This window comes from Cupressus sempervirens, chromosome 1 (assembly GCF_028749045.1).
Source record: "Cupressus sempervirens isolate cs-2001-9-10 chromosome 1, ASM2874904v1, whole genome shotgun sequence".
NCBI lineage: Eukaryota > Viridiplantae > Streptophyta > Pinopsida > Cupressales > Cupressaceae > Cupressus > Cupressus sempervirens.
In genome coordinates, this window is record NC_143118.1 from 7,479,637 (window position 1) to 7,503,676 (window position 24,040).

Genomic DNA, 24,040 nt, shown 5'->3' on the forward strand with positions numbered 1-24,040 from the left:
TCAATGGTTATTTGGATTGATTGTTCTTGTAATTTGTGTATTGCTTTGGTTTCTTTCATTTTGTTCTCCCTTGTTGTGTTACATTGCAATTCGTGTTTTGAATTTAGTTGTGAAAGAACTTGGGGATCATGGATTTTGACGATCAGTTGGATTATGTTTTTAACTGGTCTAAGAACCACTTGGGTTTAATTGCATTTCTATTCCTTTGTGTTTGCATTTAGAGGTAGATTGCATGTCATTCAATAGCCGGTAGATGCATATATGAGTAGAAGTAGATTTAGTTGATGTGTTTAAAGGTGGTTCTATTTTTTTCATGGTCATGGGAGTAGTAGGACTGTTAATCTTTAATCTTGCCTAGTTTTTCAATGCTTGTGGAAAATATGGAAATAACTTCTCAAGCTCTTTGGTTAAGAGCATGCCCCTCCATTTGAAGTAGGACAATAAAAATTTCATTGCACATCCACTGGGAGGGAGCTGTACCTCTAAAATTTAGAGGGAATTTAAAGGACGAGAAAAACAAAAAATACTTCCCAATCTATTGCTAACTCTTTGTTTTCCCACTCCTTAGGTGTGAGAGAGCCATTTTCTATTGCAAAGGAGACAAGGACAAAGTGTCATCTAAAAGAGCTCAATAATATCCATGAGCATTTCGAGTATCCGTTGTTCAACTTTATTCTAAGCAACCTTCTCCGCATCTTCAATCCTTTTAGCAATATCGTCAACTATTTGCTTTAGTTAAGAAAATTAGGTTTGTGTTTGAGTCACATGACCTCCGATGCTAATTCAATAATTAGGTCTCTAGTTTTGACTAGTGTTCTAGAATGTTGCTTTCATGTACTTGATTTGTAAAGATTTACATATTCCTCTACTAGTTTTGAGTATTTCCTAAGGTCCTTTGAAGACATGTTCTCAAAAATTCTTCTTCATCCTCTCCAATTCCTCTTTCATTTAGATTTTTAAAATCTCATCTTTAGCATCTTGCTCATACAAATCTCCTTCATTTTCATAGCTAGATAAGAACAAAGATGATGAGGGTGATACATGTTGACTCTTCTTCTTCTTTCAATTCTTATCTTTCAAGATTAATTTCCTCTAGGATAACTCTGTCTTCCTCACACCCCTCTATCCTTTAGATATAATTTCTAACATTTTAGATTTGGTCAGCATTGCCTCTTGCTCAATGGATTTTATTTATCTTGTTTATGGTTCTGGAGTATTCTCCTTTCCAAGGGTCTCCTCTTTCTCAGGTGGCATTTCCTTCTCAAGATTATCTTCACATTCCCATGTCTTCTCCTTTGTAGGAGTATTTTCCTTTTCTAGCATCTATTATTTCTCAGGAGTTGTCTTTCTCTAGTATCCTCTCTTTCTTTGGAGTTTCTTCCTTCTCTTCAATCTATCTTTCTTTAATTCTTCTTTTACATTCTCAAAATGTTAATTTTTAAACCATTATGCTATTGAAATTTTGTTAGACGTTTTATTTATCTTTTCTATATGGGTCATGGGATAAGAATCTAACTATGCTTAATTTAGTTTCAATGACTTAGTTGTATGTACTTCATCAAGTTATTAAAATTTGATTTTTAAAAAAAAAAAAAACTGAACATAAAATAACAAGCAACAACATAGTGCCTGCTATTTTTTAGGAATGTTTTAATGTTTTAAAGTTGAACTCAAAAATTTAAAGATTTTTGTCATTTCCCTCCAAATTTTCTTTTTAGAAAACTTCTAAAATTAAATATTCGAGAAGTGTCAAAAAACATTCTTTGGTGAGACAATTTCTAGACCCACCTCCTTTCCATCTGCTTAGGTAGGGGTCCCAATGATGCAGGAGCATCTTGGGTGTAAGATCAATCTTGCATCACCCAAAAATATTTCCTTTTTATTTTTTGAATAAGGGTTGTCTCAGTGCAATGTTGTTTCTGGAGGCTTTCTACTTAGTAAGTCATTTATACGAGTTGAGAATGTCCTAAATTCAGAATTGGATGTTCATCTTGGATATATTTATTAGACCGCACATTTCCTTAATACTTTATGCACAAAGTAGGAAATATCCTTAATACTTTCTTTTTATGCACAAAGTATGAAAAAGAATGAAATTCATGGAACTACCACTTCTGAAAAAATCCTTAAATATTCAACGCTAAAATGTAAGAGCTCATATTTTGAAGATGAAGATTCCAAATAATCCGATAGCCAAATAAAGTTTTGTTCGTGGGAGCTCTTCTTCCTAAAAAATAGAGCTTAAGGCTCCCTCATGGGATCCCTACCTAATCCCATAACAATTTTAATTTTTCTTCTATGACACCTCTTAGTCCACAAATAAACCCTGGAGCCCATCCATAAGATCCCATCTAAGAGGTCATTTGTGAAAGGAGAGAAGCCAAACATAATTTGATCATGGGATCTCCTCTTCCTAAAAACATAGAACTTAAGGCCCCCTCATGACATCCTGCCTAATTTCATAACACTTTTTCCCTCTTAGTCCTTAAGAATAAACCCTAAAGCCCTTTCATGGGACCCATCCTAAGAGGTCATTTGTGTAGCTGCTTAACCTTTAACTTTGTAACAGCCTTTTGATACAACTTGCATAGGATACAAATATAAACTTGCTAAGCCTCATTTTAGGCTGAGCTTATTCAATTGGCCTATACCCCTCCTCAACCTGTTGATGAATTTTAGTAATTACATTTTTTGGTGACAGCCTTATAAGGTGAAATCATGTTCTAGGATTTGGAACGACAGTGGATAGGCATGTAAGGCTCGAAAACCAGACCAGATATTCTGCATTTGATATCTTATTCAGACTAAGGGCGCCACCACGACCACAATAAGAGAGCAACATAATAGTGGATCCTCAAAATATGTCTTCTGCAGATTGCAATCGTTTCTTAGTGCAGCAAAAAGCAAATTCGAGGTGACTCTTCATTACGTACACTTCTCTCATACAACTTTTTGCAAGCTGAAGGCATTTACAAGGTTGCCCTCAAAAAGTTGCCCTGTAGCCTAACACCCTAAGCAAAATCAATTAGGTAAGGTAATTCATCTAGCTCGCCAAATCGAATTATATAGAGGCTACATATTTACATTTTTTAGCAGTTGTGGCGAAAAAATGAGTGTTGAATAATGTTCTGGTGGAAGTAGAGGCACCCTTTTTTGGATAGGGAAGATGTGGAACTACTGGAGTAGCTGGCTGGGATTGTATGTCAAGCTGCCTTTTAGATCATCCGTTTGTTTTTCTTTTAAGAAATTTGCGAAGCTTTACCCCAAACTGTCTACTTAGATGACTAGAAATGATGCCTGGTACAACATAACTATTACGATTCCTAATGAGCTGTATTGCTGCTCTTGATATTAGATATTATTCTAAGTATTACACTAATGGATGCCCAACGTTTTCTACTAATGATAGATAAGAGTCCTTCCCCGTGATCTCAGGTGGGCAATTTGGTGAAATCATAATTGACACCAAACGTGCACCACTAATCGCTACATTTTTTCATATCGTGCCTGAATTTCACATGTTAATTTTAAACCCTACTTCTTGAGGGTGATTTCCTATTGCAATCTAGGGTTTGGTGTGTGTTTTCCGTTGTTCCTTCAGAATTTATCCATTGGTGCTAAGAATTGCAGTAATGGATGTGTAAATTTTTCTACAAATGATGGATAAAGCCCTCACCTGTGGTCTCATGTGGGTAATTTGGTGAGAGCATAAATCACACCATATGGGCATCACTACTCGCTACAACTTTTATTTCCACGTTTAAATTTTCATATATTGATTTTAGATCTTGCTTCTATGAGGCTGATTTCCTATTGCAATCTAGGGTTTGGTGTGTGTTTGCTGCTGTTGTTTCACAAATTTGTCCTTTGGTGCTAAGTATTGCTGTATTGAATGTGTTAACTTTTTCTCCCACAAATAATGGATGGAGCCGTTAACTGTGATCTCACGTGGGCCATTCGGCTAGGGCATAAATGGCACCATATGGACATAACTACTCACTACAATTTTTCTTTCCATGTTTGAATTTCACATATTGATTTTAGACCTTGCTTCTATGAGGGTGATTCCCCATTGCAATCTAGGATTTGGTGTGTGTCTGTTGTCGCTTCACAAATTTGTTCTTTGGTGCTAACCATTGAAGCAGTGGATGTCCAACTTTTTCTACAAGTGATGGATGGAGCCCTTACCTTTGATCACATCTAGGTATTTTGGTGAGAGCATACATGACACCATCTGGACATCACTACTTGCTACAATTCTTCTTTCCATGTTTTTAAATTTCTCATATTAATTTTAGACCTTACTTCTATAAGGGAGATTTCCTCTTGCAATCTAGGATTTGGTGTGTTTTGTATTGTTGCTTCACAAATTTGTCCTTCGGTACTAAGGGCAGCTCTCTGACAGGTAACTTAGCTGTGTAGAGATCAATATAAATACTTATACAAAGTTGCCCTAGATTTTTTGTAATTTTTTAGATATTTTGGGATTGTTTTACTAGTGAGATTCCTATTTTCCAAATATAAAGTATCTGTTCTCTTCAGACCATTTAAAGGATCCAGGATAAATATTATTTTATAGCAAAACAGTGATAAATATTCAAATTTACCTACGAATTGTGGAAAGAGAGCTCTTATCTGTAATTCTGGGTGGTTACCATTTGTGGAATTCTTAAGCTCATCATGACAATAATCCCTACATAAATGGTTTAAAATACGCCCCTATTTCCATTTGAAACTGACACCGATTGATATCCAAAATATCCAATCAGTATATGAGAAGGCAGAGAAATTGAAGGCTTCTTTTAGAAACCTCTTCAGAGAGTTAAAGTACATCAATCATAAGATTATTACTAGTACAAGTTATTATAGATAGAATTCAAGCAATAATATAACATTGGAGCTATAATGACACAAGAAAATTGGGCGATGTAGAATCAATTTACTTACCAAATCTGCCATCAGATCCAATTTATCATTAATGTTAGACCTTTGGTAGTGCACATTTTTTTCATAAATCTATTCAGTAACATTGAATACAACAATAAGCCGAGTAATGCTTGTACAAAATCAAATTATCATACACAGGAACCCAAGAGATAACATTCAAGCTATTGCCACACATCACAAGAATATTGGTTGATGTAGAATCAATTTGCTTATCGAGTATGTCATAATATCCCATTTATCAAATAATGTTACAATCCTGGTGGTACACAAATTTCAGCGAAAATTAAGCATAAAACCAGTTATGGCTAGAGGAAATTGTTTGATGAAAGTATCTTATTTGGACATTTCTTATTGCACAACATATCTAGGAATGGCAGATGCCATCATGACAAAGCTTGCTTCCCAAGGGCAGTGCACAATCATTTCCTGTTTGTCTTGTGGAGTGCATATGGTGTTATTGAGAAACCAATTCATCTATCAGCGCCGCTTGCTTGGAGAAGGCTGTATACAAGACACAAAATATATATTGGTTTATTGGAAACATGAAGACAGTTTTCTTAACAATTCCTATTGTTACCTACTAGTACTAGGAGAAAATACTCACCCTCTTCTGGTGCTCTCCATTCTCCAGCATTAGGAAAACAGAAAGAAAAATTCGAAGTCAGTCCAATAACATCAACAACAACAAACGCTAAGGTAAAAAAAATGTTATTGAAACAATGGTATTTATAAAAGAAAATTTCAGAAAAGGACTCCAAAGCATAAATGAAGTTTGGTAATAGTATATTTTGAGATTTAGGAGATCAGATTGTGGGGGTAGATTTGCTCCCAGCAGAGGAATTTCAAAGGGCATTAAAGGTGGGGTTTGATGGGCCCAAACTAAGGAGCTCAGAGGGTCCATCGAAGAGCAAAGACCTGTAAGTACCACCACCTCTAAAATATCAATCCCAGGTTTATAGGATCTGTGCTAGTCATTCAGGATGATAATTTGAGCGGACAGATTTCACTATAGGGATAAATATTGATATAGTAAACTGTTCCAAACAGAACATTGCTATGTCTCTGCATTATTGCAAATCTAGCAATGATGCCAATCAGCAGTAAAAACAAATATGATACTGAAAGTGAATTAATAACAGAAACGAGGCAAATGATGTATGGCTATCATTTGTAGAATTTCAGAGTTTGCTATTGTATATGCTACACACATCCTCTTAGAAAATTTGAAGTCTCTGCTTTCCCTTTGATTAAGAATTTAGAGCTCTACATACCTCAATCATTGTCAGGCCTCTTCTGTAATCTCCGTTGTTAACAGAAACTGAATCACATTCACTGTCTCTCAGAGACATTGTGGATCTATCTAGCATCATGGACCCTGAAAAAAGATACCCCTTGCAAGTTGCCCCAACATGAGAGGAAGATCTTTGCATCCGTGCCCCCAAAAAGTTGAGCCTATTTTCTGCAGATTTTGGCAAAGACGATCTTTTCTTTGTCATCAATGCGATTTTCTCTGAAGAGTCTGGTCTCTGCTTGGGAGCACTGTGGGAACGAACCTTAGCTTTTGAGGACTCGGTATTAGCCATGTAGTTTGGAAAGGCAGAATAGTCTTGAAAGAAACTCTCCACATATTCAGATTTGGTTGGAGTAAATGGACCTCTTCTAACTTCAGCTTTTGAGGCTGCTGAGAAGTATTGTGGACTACTCTCTGCTGTGGAAAATGTGGTATCTTCACAATAGCCATATTGTCCGCTCATGGTTCTTGGACTAAAATCCTGCAAAGCTGACGCAGTCACGCACTCTGACTGGGTAGGAGACACAAGTAAGGGAGAAGCAAACTGTTGTCCTTCAGTCTGCGGAGGGGAGTAGGTAGGCTTGGCAGATTGAGCAGTTGAATGATATCGACGGCAGGGGGCTGAAAAGGTAGTACAAGGCATGTTTTCCTCCATTGATTCAGATTCTGAGATTGAACTCTTCTTCCTGCTGGAACTTGGTTTTGGCCTGCAGGTATCCACCTCAACAATCTTTGCACTTTCATCCAATCTTCTTTCCATCTCCTGCCCATCCGTCACAATCAAATAGTAACTATCCTATGAACAGGCACTTCATGTGTATGTACTATGTATACAAATGAAAGTAAAAACTAACAGATGTTTTCCTGGTTCCTAATTGTTAAGATTGGCATTGCAGAAGAAGAGAATAGTGGAAGTAGTTTCCACCAACGAGTGAACAAGAAATGAAGCACCATGATGGCCAATTGCTTACCATCTGTGAGAATGCATAAGCTAATGCTCTCTCGCGTTTCACAGCAGCCGCCTGTCTGCTCTGTACCTTGGCTTCATGCTGCTGCATGCTATAAGTGTTGCCATTCCATCCATCCTATTCTCCAAAGGAACATTACAATAATCTTAAGAAGGTGAAAGCAAAAGACTGGAGGAATCAAACCCAGAATTGGCTACAAGATGAGAAACCCATAGCAGGGAATTGCCCACTATTTCCCCTAGGTTACAAATGCTAAGAAACGTGTGTCCTTCGTAGGTGATCTTGTCTTGTGCTCATAAGCCCATTACAGAATGGACATATGGAAATAAAAACATAATAATCCTTGCAAGTTGCGATGACTTAAAAGCCCAGTAATCTCACCTTTGCCTACATTATAAGGGAGCCGGCTCTATCCAAAATCCCTACTAGGATGCATCATACATCTAATTTGAGTTTCAAGTTTCAATCTACCATAAAACTCAGTGTGCCCATTGTTGGAAAAAATGTATACTTACAGGAGATCTCTGAGGGTGGGACTCTTGTTGGCGCCTTTGAAGCAACTGCCTCTGAACTGCCTGCCCTTCTTCAGACATTCTGACACGACGGGCACGCACCACGGCTTGAACTCTAACTAGTGCTTGCATGCTGCGTAGTGTTTCAGCTGCTTGCTTTCGCACAATGTGGCCTCGAACCAATGCCTGTAACTTTACCAAGCTTTTAAGAGCACACAGAGCTCTTCTCGCCTGCAAGAAAGGTCCATCCTATAAGGTCATACAAAATACGTTTAATTTTTAGAATGCTATTGAGCTAATCCAGATCAAAAGCCTATTCATATCCAGTGTACAGCCAACCTATATTTTAATGAAATCAAAATTCATACAGCAAGCTACTAAGCATTACGAAGGTAACTGAAGATCATTAGAGAGTCTTTTATTAGGATATAGCTATCAAACCAAATTATGACAGATTTTATGCTAAAAAAATATGACCTTTACTACAAGAATTTTCAACTAGGTGACAAATAGGGACCGAAATAATAAAATATTACTTAAGGGAAAAGAAATTCAGAGAACAATATTAGCAATAGATCTCTGATAATTGACATTGAGGGAAAATGAAGTTAGATAATTGCCTTTCTGGACTACAGTGTGTATGTTTCGGACCATACTACATGATCCATTATCAGGATGAAGCAATATATAGAGAGAAACAAAGATGAAGTTTCCTCAATAAAATTAAAAACTAAAATGAGTTCGTCTACCAACCAAATATCCTCGGAATGAAGTCTGAATCTTGGTGGCGGCCCATTGTTCTCTGGCAGAAACTCCATAGCTAGGGTTGCATCCAGTGCTTGTTAATCTGACGACAGCCGCAGCTGCTTGGGCGGCTGCAACAGCCGCGTCAGCAGCAGCAGCTGTAGCGGCGGCCACTGCAATGGCATGCTTGCTCTGCTCACTCTCTGTCTCTAAGAGATACGAGGGCCTAGGTTCCACAATTGATATGGCTGGCTCTGTAGTCTGGTCTTTTACCGACCTCCTGAAGCTCCACCTACGTTTTTCCTTGGGAGCCCTCTTCTGCAACATACAAAAGCATCAGCACAGATTTCAAACCTCGGGCGTGTTACTTCATCCCAGATCTTATGTAACACCCAAAGACTAATACCAGGGTATGTGCGTACTTTCGAATTAAAGCAATATCTGAGGATAGAATTGTTCCAAAGATTAGGTTTCATTAATTCTTAACGGACACATAAGATAGATTACTCCAGCAACCCTAGGCAATGTATAAGAATTTTCTGGAGAAAGAATTGGCTTACGTTCTCATCTACAACAGTCTCTTTGGAGGCAGGAGGAGGAGCAGCAACATTTTGTTTAGATTCTTTCTTCGCTCCCAATAAACTTCTTAGCCATTTACTGGCTCTTCCCATTGCTTATTCCAGGGTAGAATCAGTGCAGCCTACCCATGAGCGCCTGCACAGAAAACTAAACAATTAGCGGCATTTTTAATTACATCAATTGTATAATGCATCAGAAAGGTTCCTTCTAAATGCTTAGTTTTGTGAAGCTGTTGTAGCGGATGTTGGTGTTCCAAACATAAAATGCTGTTTACAGAGCAATCCTAAAATTCTCAAGCTATGACTAGGCCCTATAAAAAAAAAACCCAAAATTCTGTGAAACTCACGAACAATTACATAGTGTGCCAGAGAGTCATGGGCATGACAACGGTCATGTGTGAATGCATGTTATTCTTAAGGAGATCAGAGATCAAAAAGCAATGATAATCCAAAATGAATTTCTGTTTACCAAGCTCTTCCTTTTCTCTATTAAAGACCTGACAAGTCGAAATATACTAGAAACTGCTAACCTTTTCATCTTACCTTGCCAAATATACATCATAACAACACAAGCTCTCCAACTGTTCGTCCCTGAGAATCCCTGAGCTTAAAACCCAGTTCAAACAATCACAAGCTACGAAAGGCTAGGCGCTAAAAGAAGAAAATGATTACTACATTTACTGAAGAAAACCGCCAATTCCAGGCCTAGATCTGGGTCCAGTAGGCCTTGACGGCTGAAAACAGCACGTAGGCAAGATGTAACCGTGCATTATATGCTGGATTTGCATCACATTCCAATGAATTCCGTCAAATTCTCATCCCAATCCGATAGGCAACTCCATGCCTTCTCTCAGATCGAACGGGGAACGTGAATTTTGTATAGTAAGACCATTGATAGAATTGGGTACTTGAATTTTCTAGTGTAAAACCATTGATTGAATTGGGTACTTGAACTTTCTAGAATAAAACCATTGATTGAGTTGGGTACTTGAATTTTGCAGAGATTAAAGTGTCGCTGCACAGTCTATGCGTTTCCTGAGCAAGACCCAACACCAGTCTTTTCCCATCAAGAGAAGTAGGACAAGGGCATGTGGTGCAGTGATTGCTCATAGATAAGTCTGAAGTGTCGTCCTCAGCCTGAGCACAAAATACAAAGAATAAGCCACGATGTGCTGGCAAATCGTCATGTTTTATTCCATGGGACAAGCTTACCAAATTGCGGGTACATTCTCAGAGCAAACTTCATTAACATTTACGGCACTGCGTGTGAACTTACGTGGGAGCCCGGCCCCAAATCTTATTGGTTTGGAAGGTTTGCAGTGAGCTTTTTGCGTCGCATTTATGTCATTTAACATTTTCCACGTCGGTTGCTTTCCAATTTGGGTTGATGAGAAACGTATCAGAGGACCAGATCCAGGCATACCTGCAAATTTGTGTTAACAGCAAATTCACGGTTTGCAGATTATAATTTAGTCAAATATGGTCAAATGTACAAGTGTTGGCATCAACATGGACATCTCATGGCTTCTGTGTCGGTTAACATTTTAAGTGATTTAATGGGGCTTTTTTAAGTGTTGGGAGTTCGCGACATCTGTCACATCACATGCTAGCCAGATTTTCTTGATGCGTCAACGCAAATACTCTGTACCGACACTAGTCAAGCAATACTAGAGAATTATTAATTTAGAAAAAATTCAAATGATATTATTAACTAGTAATTGCTCTGGCTAATGGGTAGGTGGATAGTGATGCATTATTGGGCGTAATATTGTTTTTTTTTTTTCTAGTGTGTAAGCAAAGTTTTTACATGGAAGGTGTTTCTTTGGAGAAGGGTTCACCTATAACGGATATATGATGTAAGATGGTAGAAAAAGATCGAGTCATTTAAGAGTTGAATTGATAAAATCTATTATCAATTTTCAGTTCAAGCTATTTTTTATGGATTTTTCCTTTTGAATAATTATTTTGGCGTTGAGTTAAAAATAAATGTGGCTTTCTTGTCATCCTTAATGAGAAGAGGAGGGATTTTGATGGGGGTATAGATAGATGGAAGTGGGTATCATTAGCATTTTAATGATTTAAATGATTTAAAGTCAGTTTTGATGTTATAAGCAATCATAATTTTATATGTAGAATTAATAGTGGAGAAAATCAAGAAAATTGATTTCAAATTAGGGAGCACGTGAATGTTATATTATGTATCAAGAAACACACAAATATAATGTGTGATGTAAAGAACATATGCTAAATGTACTTCCTTTTACATAAGAATATGACCAATGTTTTGAATTTATTCTTGAGAAGACATGCTTTTATGTGGAAGGTATTTCATCTTGAAGAGGGAGTTGCCTTTAAATGTCAATGGTTTATTTAACTTGCCTTACAACATGAAAGATGATTTAACCAATCAAGAATTGAATTGGTAGAATTTTACATGAACTATTTGGCAAATTGGTGCATGATGTTGTAGATACCTAGATGGTACTTACCGTTCATTTCTTGGATTTCCTTCTTTTTGAAAAGCGATTTTGACATAAAGTTAAAAAGTAACTTGCCCTCATTATATGAGAGGATGGATTTTGATGGGGGTATAAATAGTTACAAGTTGGTATTAATGGTCTTCGAATGACTTTGGAGAAGGCTTTGATGTAATAGATAATCATCATTATTATTTATAGGATTAATAATGGAGAAAAGCAATAAAATTAATTTTAAATTAGAATACTCATATTGCATACCAAAAACATAATTATAATGTGTGATAAAGAACACATGCTAAATGTACTTCCTTTTAAATGAGAATATGAATCATATTTTGAGTTTGCTTCTTTAGTCAATGTTATAACTTATAATGTTAACTCGTGACTTCAATTTTTTTTTTTCCAATTAATTTATTTTGACATGCATGTATGCGCACACACGCGTACACCAAATAATATTAACATAACTAATTATATATCAAATGAATTCACGTGATAGAGTAGCATAGTGAGAGAGATTGTGTTTATTCAAAGTACATCAAAACTAAATGGCTTTATGGATGAAATCATTGAAGCTTTAGTGCTTGCCAAAACACTACTCTTTTTGCATCATACCTCCTCGCCATAGCTCTAGAAAAGTACCATCAATAAAAGGCATTATGCATGACCACTGTCCATGTCTAATACCATTTATTCCTTAGTGGAGAGTGTGTCAATTACTTTATATACAAATGCTCAAAGAGTAGCCACCATTGGATTGGTAAATTTGCATCCTTGAATCCTTCTAGATCATCAACAACTTGTTATCAAGATCAGTTCTAAGACCATAAATGTTTGTGAGTCTCCTAGTGGACCTAAGACAATGAAATAATAGAGCTTCTTTTAACCCCTTCTTTATTGCACAAGTTTTGCCCATTCTATTATTAGGTTTTGCATAAAAGTTCTAGGTTTTGCAATATAAATAAATTCAAATTGACTCATTCCCATTTTTAACTTAGCTCAGATTATATTATCGATTGTGAGTACTTAGATGCACTACTCAATTAATTCAGGTAATACTAAGGTCATAATTTTTTTTGGATTCGTAATGAACTAAAGCTGATATCAACATGGGGCTCAAGTAGGCCCAAACCCAAGACCGACCAGATGAGAAGCTTGAAACTTATCGTTGCACTATAAGGTGTTCCCCAATGACTAAGGTCATAATCATCACTTACATACCACTATTTAATAAACCCTGGTATGATTAATTACATCATAAATACCTCAAATTACAAATAGAATTAGAATGAAAATGAAAGTGCTTGTGAAAATGAACCCAATGATCCTTTTATTCTAAAACAACATGTAAAAATCTAATGTTAAACAATCTATTTTTCATTATAGTGTATTTGTTTTGACCAATAAAGCTCGAATTAGCAATTGTGAAGTTTGAACATGGAGCATTATTTTGGAAAGATTGTCGAAAGATCTACAACTATGATTAAATGGTCATATTTAAAAACAGGCCTACAAACTTGAGATGACTCAAACATTAGGATGCAAAAAGTGAAACTACACATAACACCATTAGAACCAAGTGTCAAGCTATCATGCACTTGTGAAAAGAGATGTGGCCCACCTCTTTGATAACAAGTTATTGTGTTGTCTTTATGAGCTTTGTCGATAGGCTTGGAATTTGATGGTCTAAATGACAATATTGCACTTTTGGACCTTATACGAGCTTAAATATTTATTGGGTTGTATAGATTGGCATGCTATTTTTTCTTAAAATTGTGCATATAATACTCTAGCTTATTAGTAAATCATAAAAAAATATTATTAAGTAATATATAGTATTTTACTTTATCATATAAATACATGTCATTTAAAAATATTTATGATAAAATATAAATTTATTTAGAATATATTAAATGATAGGATATGAATGTCTCTAATTTTAAATATTTAAATATAAAAATTTAGAATAGTTCATATTTTATTGTATGAATTTTAGAAACTTATATAATGCTAAATTTGACATTATCATTCAACATTAGTATTTAAGATATATGTTTCTATTGTTTATATTATATATTGATATTAGTTTTAGAATATTTTTAAAATGAAAGATGTTCATTCATAGACTTTCTTAGCAAATTGATTTTTCTTTGTTTGCATATTTTACTAAATCTTAATTATTTTCCAAATTTTAATTATTTATTATTTATTTTTTTGACAATCAATATTTCTCTTAAAATGTTAAATGAAAGGTGTCAAGATGATTAAACTTTCATACAAGTAGAGGTGATTTTTGAATTCGAGGCTTGCTTGTAGATCATCAAACCCACTCCGTGTAGTATTGTATTGTGACAACACATGTCCAATTGGATCTAATACTTGTGACAATATACTACCATGCTCTAATCAAAATAGAGTTGACTCAGAAACACAAATCACTTTTCTCAACAAACTGGACTTGGGACTCATATGTATACATGTAATGATTGACTCGTGGCTGATATGTGTGGATTCCACAAACACATGACAAAATTAAGAAAACTATAGGAATAGGAAAAGTATGTGACTATGAATTAGGGTTTGTTTATGAACGACACACAACACATTAAGTTGTGTCTTAATTGGACTTGATTAGGCACAACAAGTCAACACATAATTATAACGCAAGCCAAAGGGTTTAAGGCTTAGGGTGAAGACCTTGTAGACTTGGCTAATTTTCCTAGGGTTTATCATATAGAGAGATTATAAGATTTATATGGCTCTACTAGGGTGTGTGAGGTTTTGAAATTTTTTATTACTTCAAATTTTGTAGGTCAAATTTCTTAAGTTGGTTGAGTAGCAACCCCTACTATTATATGTTGTACAACTAGGGTGTTTAGGGGTAATCTTTTCAATTGAATAAAATAGGGGAAATTTCATCAATACTCTCTTCTTGGTCATCTTAGATCTAAAGGTGAGGCCCATTTTATCCCAAGGGGTCTTGTGTAAAACATCCTCCACAAAACTTGCACATCATGAAAGTACATTTGGAAACCCTTTTGACCCAAATGTTGGTAACCATTTTTTTCTTTGAAAATTATAATGTGATTCATCTAATGATATTAACAACTATTTGAATAATCAAATAAGTTGTTAATGGAAGACCATTCTTCCTTTATATTCGAGACATGTAGCTCTCTTGTATTATAGGGTTGTTGGGAAAGCACAAAAAGGAAAGGGAAAAGAGACAAAAATTGAATTACAAAAAATACTAATTGGTAGACATCCAAATATCAAGTGGGGTTCCATAATTGACAACAAATTACAAAGGAGAGATCCACTATAAAGTATGCTAAACTGATAATATAGTGATGACGAGAGAAGGATAACAAATCACAACATATAAAGTAACGAGTTACTTAAGCACATTCAAACCAAGAAGCCCATATATTATTATGTAATTTACATCGGTTGCATGATTTCTAAGAATTGCAATAGAAAACAAAATAGTTTCAAAAAGATAAAAAAAATTACCATTTTGATATATGAAAAATTGGTTAAATAACTCTTTACATTTAGAATATATTAATCAAATGCATTCTTTTTATTCTTTTCTAAAATTTTACAATTCTAAAAGTCCTTAGGTACAATCATCAAACCAAAAGTCTTTATAAAATCCATTTAGAAGATCTTCTCAAAAGTTCCTCTGCAATCATCCTCATTTATAATACACAATAGTTTGTACTTATAGAGTTTCTCTAAATAACCACCTAGTAACTACCCCAACTATCTTCTTGAAATATAATTATCTTGAAAATTACAAAAAGAAAATTTAGTAAGATTTTTTATCGCTTTTTTGGAAATTCTCTAACTTCTAGTTACAATAAGTTCAACATATATCACTTTTACAAAATGATAATTTGAAACTAATAACTGCAAAGGAAAGATGAGTTATTAGTATTGTTGGGATGAGCCTTGCATCTTCTCTTTATCCATGATTTACTTATTTATCAATGCTTTTATTGTTCAAGGAGATATATTCCAAATGCATTTTCTTGACATTCATTCCTTTCACAAAGATAATACTCTCTCAAATTACAAAATGTTTGGATAAGGCATGGTCAATTCTTGTGTATTCATCTTTGTGAATGTATATGGATTTCTAATAGAACATTGTATTCTCAATTACTATTAATTCAACTACAATATTTATGTATATAATTTAGACTGAATAGACACACACACACACACACACACACACACACACACACACACACACACACACACATGTATGTATGTATGTATGTATGTATGTATGTATGTATACGCACACCCACACACACACACACACACACACACACACACACACACATATGTATATATATACATATATACATATATATATATATATATACATATATACATATATATATATATACATATATACATATATATATATAGATATATATACATATATGTATATATATACATATATATGTGTATATATATATACACATATATGTATATATATACATATATGTATATATATATACATATATGTATATATATATATATATACATATATGTATATATATATATATACATGTATATGTATATATATATATATACATGTATATGTATATACATATATATATATACATAAATGTATACATATATGTGTGTATATATATATACACATATACATATATACATATATATATATATATATATATATATATATGTATATGTATATATATACATATATATGTACACACATATATTAGATTCACTAATTTTCAAGATGTGTTAAGACAAATACAAACATAGATATGACTGAAAGTTCAATATGTATAGATTAATGTTGATGAATAGTACATTATTTTTGATTGATATACTTTCTCAACCAACAATCTTACATAAGTATGAGGATATGTTCATGTCCTCGTAGGGTCATGTGGGGACAATGATACATAATCAGTCTTTTAACTAATCAAGCCCGATAATTATTAGAGAAGATCGAAAGTCTTTAAGGATATATATATATATATATATATATATATATGAGAGAGAGAGAATCACAAATTCATATACTTAACATAATGTGTACTTCATTTCTAATGAAGCTACGCTTTAACAATCTTCATCATTATCTCATATAGGTTATTAATCATTTTTGGAGGACTACTTAGTATTTCAAAACATATTTCTTATTGAAAGATGCATATTCTGGATTTAATTGTGTGCCATATTTTTGCATCAACGTTTCAAATCACAGACAATGATCCATCATCAGGATGTGAAGAGCTAGAGGAGATAAATCTAGAATATGCATCTCTCAATTACGACTGATTGCGGAAATTAGTTCATGTTAATCAATACCCTTTGAGATGGCCCTGACAGGTTATTGCTTACTCCAGCACCAAAAACAATTTAAAACTTCAAAGGTTTGACATTTCGTCAAACAATTAGCAAATACAAGCTCTGATACCACTGAAATATCCCCGACAGGATATTCGCCTCTTAAACACCAAAATACTTAAAAATTTCAATGGTTAGGCATTTCGTCAAACAATTAGCAATCGAGCTCTGACCACCCGTTAAACTTTGACAAACACCTATTACTTGGCAACCAAACTCAACCCGAAAGAAAGTACTGCTTTGTGCAAGTTTGTTGTTTTATAGTTTTGAGCAATGTTAATGCAAATAGGCAGACCACAACTAATATGCTGAATACTGAGATTAAATGAATCAGGCTGCAATAAATTGTTCTTGATGGCCAATTTGCAATAAGGGATCATCATTCTATTATCTAAAACTTCAATCGACAACTCTAATTTAAATGCACCACAAATTACAATTTCAAATACAAGAACCTGATTCCAAAGTTTGCAGCAGACCACGTCTCTATCAATCCCCTTTAGCTTTTGGCAGCGAAACCTAGGAGATCACAGTCTGAGAAGAAATTCTCCACAGCCAACCAAGAAGAATGCCCTTATAGCCAATTGCATTCAGTATGCAATGCCCTCAGTTGATAATATAAGATGATCAGCTTCAGCAATCAACTGACCCAAACGACAGCTCTCCAAGGCGATTTGATGATAGATCATCTCCCGCCATGTATAAGACTGCATCCACGATATGCCTAAATTGCGTGGCCCGGCTATATCTCATGTCTTTGTCACATGATCAACTAAAACGTTGGAATCTGTATGCTCTTTGCGAAACATAACAGAGCTATGGATCCGACCTGCGGTTATGTGCATCGCCTAGTCACCTACGTCTTTCGTTACCCATGTTGATGGCCGGTTACATATTATGTTCTGGAATGCCGCAGATGAACACGATTTCTTCAAACTTGCACGATGCCCACTGGACGCGTTTCGGGGTTTGCTTGTGATCTCCAACCGGGGTCGCAAATTTGATCCGCTGATTATGATAATTGCTCCAAAATCTCTATGGTAGCTGTTGTTTTTGGAAATGCTCCTGCTGTGATGAAAAAACCCCAGTACCGACCCTCTATTATAGCCACTCAACAACCCGCGACTCACAATTTTTGTTAAGGAAACCTCTAGCCTCCCGCCTGCGATGTTAATGACAAAGCTCACTGATACTCATGTAACTCTGGTTATTCAAGTCTGTCGTTGCATCAGTTCTTAATCCTAGGTTTCTCAACTCCCGGCCAGACCTTCAACCCCTTTAAAAGTCCACTGAATAATTGAAACCCGTCTCCAATGAAAAAACTCTACAATTCCTCAATTCTGCCCTTGAATCTTCAATTCCGCTATTAACCTGATAATCTGAATCAAATCCTGCAAGAACCACACATTGGCCTTAAGCCACAAATAATCGCCTGATGAAATGACGGAATGTCACCTCCAATCTGCAATAATTCGGATGATATTTCACACCCTCAAAATTGCGAACCGATTGAGAGTTATCGTTCTCAATGGCCAACTGTGACAATTGCCGAAACCCTAGGTTCCCACAATGCACCTGTGATTGAATCACAACCTGAAAACAAAGAGAGATAATCAACTGCCTGCTTCGAATGGAGCCCCCGGGGTGCCTATTTATTCTTTTCCCTCCATCCTCTCCAGAGACTTCTAGAACCCTTTTGATCTTATCCCTCAAGTGACTTTATTAAATACTCCAAGTAACTTTATTAAATACAAGGTCATCTTTTAATATTATGTATTTAATTAAAATAATTAATTAGTCATCCTTGGACAACCATTAATTAAATTAATTAAATTGAACTGTCACCAGAAAATTGGGGACATGACAGTCCGCCCTTCCTGAAATTGCTTGTCCCCAAGCAATGGCTGAACCATGAACCGATCAGTATGCCTGGATCCCAAATGTAAACCTGTGTATCATCCCAATCCGCATCATACTCCCATGGAGAAATCATCAATACCAGTAGCTGAGAAACTGTATTCAACATACAGACAACTGACAACTCTGATGAAATTATCTGTATACCAACTGTAGATGTCAGTAGAAGAAACCATTCTGCGGAACTCAAGCCAACTGAAACATCAACTCTATCAAAACTCAAGTCCCTGTCAAAAAGACACCTGCACCCAACTGGACTGTAGATATGACAACAGCCATAGGTACCTGAATTACTGCCATCAAATCCGATCTCTAAAAAACTGCTCCGGGTGTGTCGATGCTGCAGGCTGAGTAACTTGCTACTACAAACTTTATTTTCAAAAGATGGTGCCAATCTATCTCCTAATGGATGATAAGAAGCTGGAGCCAATCTACATCTGCGTGAAATAAAGTCTTCTATCTCTGTGTCAAAAGAACAATGATGAGCGTACCCTACCATATAATGCTGGTAAGAACCTCCAAACTCTGCTGCTGACTCATCATCATTGAACTGGGAATCAACAGATGGCTCCATTTTTTGACTCCAAGTGACTGTAGGCTGGCTAGGATCCCGTGCATTCTGCTCAACAAACCCCTCCTCAAGATCCATGTGAGGTAGCATAGTAGAAAGGACCCCTATAATCTTCTCAACCAATCTGCAAATAACACTAGTATCTTGGATGAGAACACCTTCTGTCACCTTATGCGAGTCTAACTGGACACACGCACTATCCAACAAATACTTCATGAACGGTTCAGTGCAGTAAAAATTATATGAGGAAGCATCAATATACTTCCCTGCACACCACAACTGATCCTCCTGTGAAGGTGGCATACTCCACTGTACCACACTATCAACTAACTGAGAAGAATCAATCTGGAAACTTGATTCTGCCGGTATCCCGAACTCATTGGGACCAACTTCTTCCAAACCCTGAACATGTATGTCAATCTCAACAATAAGCTCCTCAAAAGCTACTGTAGGAGTGTACTTACCGTCATCTACCTCAATAGACAAATGAACTGGGTCTGGGGCTGGTTTTGACCGTAAATGCTCCAACTCCACGGTCATCTCCTTCAACTGAAACTGCGACTTCTGTAGATCTCGCTGTGTGTCCTCTAATGCCTCAGTAGCCGCTATGAGCTCTTGGGAAAGCTCACTCACCTCCTCTTCACGATCCAAGAGTGCCTCATATGCTGTACTCCCCCACTCAACCAAGTGATCACGGTCGGCTACCAATCGTAAATAATCCTGCTTCAAAATCCGAACAGCTTCACGCAAGGCATGAATCTCTGCCGAAGAAAAGTAACCACCGCTGGACTCATCTGTCATAGAAGAACCCCAACCAGTAATAGCTAACAACTGACGAGCAATATCAAAATGCTCACAAGCGATAGCAATGTCTCGCTCACTAACTTTCAACTGGCTAACCACATGATGGCTCTGGCTAGACTGTCTTCTAAAAACTCCCTCTGACACATTGACTGGAGGAATGTCTTCAAAAATACTGGTCTCTGGATTATTATCATCCATATTTTTTGAATCAACTTTAAAACTCATATCAACATCCAGAGTGTTAAAATCTGTAGTCCTGCTATCAAGCTCTTCTGTACCCAAAGAATCTGTCAAGGAAACTGAATCTTCAAAACTATCCACTTCATCCTCCTGGATGTCATCAAGGTCGAAACGATCCTGGGACTCATCAGTACACACTAGCAAATATGAAAAATCCTCAACACCTTCTAGCAAGAACGGTCGTCTACATATATAAACCAAGCCCAATATCGGTGTATAAAAACTAATACCAACATCGGATGTTCTGCTGGTACAAGGAAAGACAACACCGTATACTCTGCTAATCAAATCCATGATAGCACTCAGACAATCATTGCTACCGTTAAGTGTTAAAGATCTCCAGTTAACTGAGCCCCAAATGCCCCTGAAACATTCTTGAGTCCATATTCGTAAACAAGGAACAGCTGGTAACTCAAGCAAACTCCTTACCTGAGTAATGTGACCAATACCAACTAACTTCACATACCTGTCTGACCTTGTCCTTGTATCCTGGATGTGAATGCAAGATGAACTCGTAGCATTATCAGCTACCATATATGATCCGTCAAATGTAGAAAGCTTAGTGTTAGACGTACCAGATGAAATTAAACTTAGCTCCATGCCATGCTCATTCTCATGTCTCTCCCAGTCCTGTAATGCCAAAGTTGCTCGAGTGTCCTCAAGCTCGCAAGAAAGCTTGACAACTTCCTCCTCCTTCCTCCTCAAGGCATTTGAATAATCTTTGGTAAGGCTTAGAAGATGATCACGATCTGATAGAAGATGTAAATAGCTCAACTTCGTCATTCCTATTCCTTCACCAATTGCATGTAAGTCACAACAAGAGGAATTTGCCTGAACTCCCTTATGTCTTCCTTGTAACTGGATCATCTGGATGTGCGCTTCTAACATCTCCCGCATCCTGTCATGATGAGATAAAGAAGCCACAATACTATCTTTACTTACCTTCAGCTGGCTGGACAAATCTTGTGAAGTACTGCCATTCTCATCCTCATGTGATGAAGCATCTAACTGAGCCTGGTACTCTCTGTCAGCAAAATCATGTATACTCAGTGTTTGCTCATCTCTACCTAGTATCTCACCATCAACATCCTTATCATTATCTGAACTCACTTCACTGTAATCATTGATTGTCGGAACCAAACCACCTTGAGTATCTGAGACATCACCCTTGGGAAACTCGTATTCAACTGTCTCAACTTGAGTATCAAGTTGACAGTTACTATCCATCAGAGTAATATCCTTCACCGCTTCTTCCTGTGACCGAACTGAAGCCTCTGACTGGTTGCATACTTGTTTCTCGAACTCCTCATTAAGGTTCCTCGTAACATCTCTCATTGTATCTGTCAACCCTTCGTGAGAAGATTTGCCAAAACGAAATCCAGTTGATTTACTCACCTTAGCTGGGACGGACAGCCTGTCAAGCATACGGTGGTGTTTAACCAACAGTTCAGACATGTTATGTTTGATTTTTCTGAGCTCATCCTGAATACCTGAATAGTCCTCTTTTCCACAATTCCGACTCTGAATACTCTGTCTATTACTTGTCCGAGATTGTGTCCTTGGAGACTTTGTGCTGTACCTGTCCATCTTGGTTGAAGTAAAGCGCTGATCACCCATGTATTTCGGTTCTCACCCCACAGGATGGCAAGAAAACCGCTCTGATACCACTGAGATGGCCCTGACAGGTTATTGCTTACTCCAGCACCAAAAACAATTTAAAACTTCAAAGGTTTGACATTTCGTCAAACAATTAGCAAATACAAGCTCTGATACCACTGAAATATCCCCGACAGGATATTCGCCTCTTAAACACCAAAATACTTAAAAATTTCAATGGTTAGGCATTTCGTCAAACAATTAGCAATCGAGCTCTGACCAACCGTTAAACTTTGACAAACACCTATTACTTGGCAACCAAACTCAACCCGAAAGAAAGTACTGCTTTGTGCAAGTTTGTTGTTTTATAGTTTTGAGCAATGTTAATGCAAATAGGCAAACCACAACTAATATGCTGAATACTGAGATTAAATGAATCAGGCTGCAATAAATTGTTTTTGATGGCCAATTTGCAATAAGGGATCATCATTCTATTATCTAAAACTTCAATCGACAACTCTAATTTAAATGCACCACAAATTACAATTTCAAATACAAGAACCTGATTCCAAAGTTTGCAGCAGACCACGTCTCTATCAATCCCCTTTAGCTTCTGGCAGCGAAACCTAGGAGATCACAGTCTAAGAAGAAAGTCTCCACAGCCAACCAAGAAGAATGCCCTTATAGCCAATTGCATTCATTATGCAATGCCCTCAGTTGATAATATAAGATGATCAGCTTCAGCAATCAACTGACCCAAACGACAGCTCTCCAAGGCGATTTGATGATAGATCATCTCCCGCCATGTATAAGACTGCATCCACGATATGCCTAAATTGCGTGGCCCGGCTATATCTCATGTCTTTGTCACATGATCAACTAAAACGTTGGAATCTGTATGCTCTTTGCGAAACATAACAGAGCTATGGATCCGACCTGCGGTTATGTGCATCGCCTAGTCACCTACGTCTTTCGTTACCCATGTTGATGGTCGGTTACATATTATGTTCTGGAATGCCGCAGATGAACACGATTTCTTCAAACTCGCACGATGCCCACTGGACGCGTTTCGGGGTTTGCTTGTGATCTCCAACCGGGGTCGCAAATTTGATTCGCTGATTATGATAATTGCTCCAAAATCTCTGTGGTAGCCGTTGTTTTTGGAAATGCTCCTACTGTGATGAAAAAACCCCAGTACCGACCCTCTATTATAGCCGCTCAACAACCTGCGACTCACAATTTTTGTTAAGGAAACCTCTAGCCTCCCGCCTGCGATGTTAATGACAAAGCTCACTGATACTCATGTAACTCTGGTTATTCAAGTCTGTCGTTGCATCAGTTCTTAATCCTAGGTTTCTCAACTCCCGGCCAGACCTTCAACCCCTTTAAAAGTCCACTGAATAATTGAAACCCGTCTCCAATGAAAAAACTCTACAATTCCTCAATTCTGCCCTTGAATCTTCAATTCCGCTATTAACCTGATAATCTGAATCAAATCCTGCAAGAACCACACATTGGCCTTAAGCCACAAATAATCGCCTGATGAAATGACGGAATGTCACCTCCAATCTGCAATAATTCGGATGATATTTCACACCCTCAAAATTGCGAACCGATTGAGAGTTATCGTTCTCAATAGCCAACTGTGACAATTGCCGAAACCCTAGGTTCCCACAATGCACCTGTGATTGAATCACAACCTGAAAACAAAGAGAGATAATCAACTGCCTGCTTCGAATGGAGCCCCCGGGGTGCCTATTTATTCTTTTCCCTCCATCCTCTCCAGAGACTTCTAGAACCCTTTTGATCTTATCCCTCAAGTGACTTTATTAAATACTCCAAGTAACTTTATTAAATACAAGGTCATCTTTTAATATTATGTATTTAATTAAAATAATTAATTAGTCGTCCTTGGACAACCATTAATTAAATTAATTAAATCGAACTGTCACCAGAAAATTGGGGACATGACACCCTTTATGGGAGGGAAATCAA

The 24,040-nt window shown here is 36.6% G+C and overlaps 1 protein-coding gene and 1 long non-coding RNA gene across 2 annotated transcripts; one reads left to right on the forward strand and one right to left on the reverse strand.

The window, feature by feature from the left end:
- Positions 1-2,734: 2,734 nt before the first annotated feature.
- Positions 2,735-10,611, forward strand: LOC149575878 (uncharacterized). Its single transcript, XR_016360263.1, has 2 exons — positions 2,735-3,029; positions 10,042-10,611. It is a non-coding gene; the product is annotated as an uncharacterized LOC149575878 (long non-coding RNA).
- Positions 5,133-10,122, reverse strand: LOC149575879 (protein IQ-domain 26-like). The gene is made up of 8 exons (XM_089815847.1): positions 9,584-10,122; positions 9,023-9,176; positions 8,472-8,780; positions 7,722-7,949; positions 7,210-7,323; positions 6,219-7,001; positions 5,552-5,572; positions 5,133-5,448 (listed from the first exon to the last, which is right to left on the reverse strand). Exons 2-8 carry the CDS (start codon positions 9,131-9,133, stop codon positions 5,425-5,427), a joined length of 1,590 nt encoding a protein of 529 aa, XP_089671973.1. The 5' UTR covers positions 9,134-9,176; positions 9,584-10,122; the 3' UTR covers positions 5,133-5,424.
- Positions 10,612-24,040: the final 13,429 nt, after the last annotated feature.

What these genes read in the sequence shown, in the direction of transcription:
- LOC149575879 (XM_089815847.1), bottom strand. Translation starts at nt 9,133, where the DNA reads ATGGGAAGAGCCAGTAAATGGCTAAGAAGTTTATTGGGAGCGAAGAAA. An exon ending in CTTCATTCCGAGGATATTTG is followed by an intron (nt 7,950 to 8,471) that starts GTTGGTAGACGA and finishes CCTTTCTTGCAG; the next exon opens with GCGAGAAGAGCTCTGTGTGC. An exon ending in ATGGAGAGCACCAGAAGAGG is followed by an intron (nt 5,449 to 5,551) that starts GTGAGTATTTTC and finishes TCTTGTATACAG; the next exon opens with CCTTCTCCAAGCAAGCGGCG.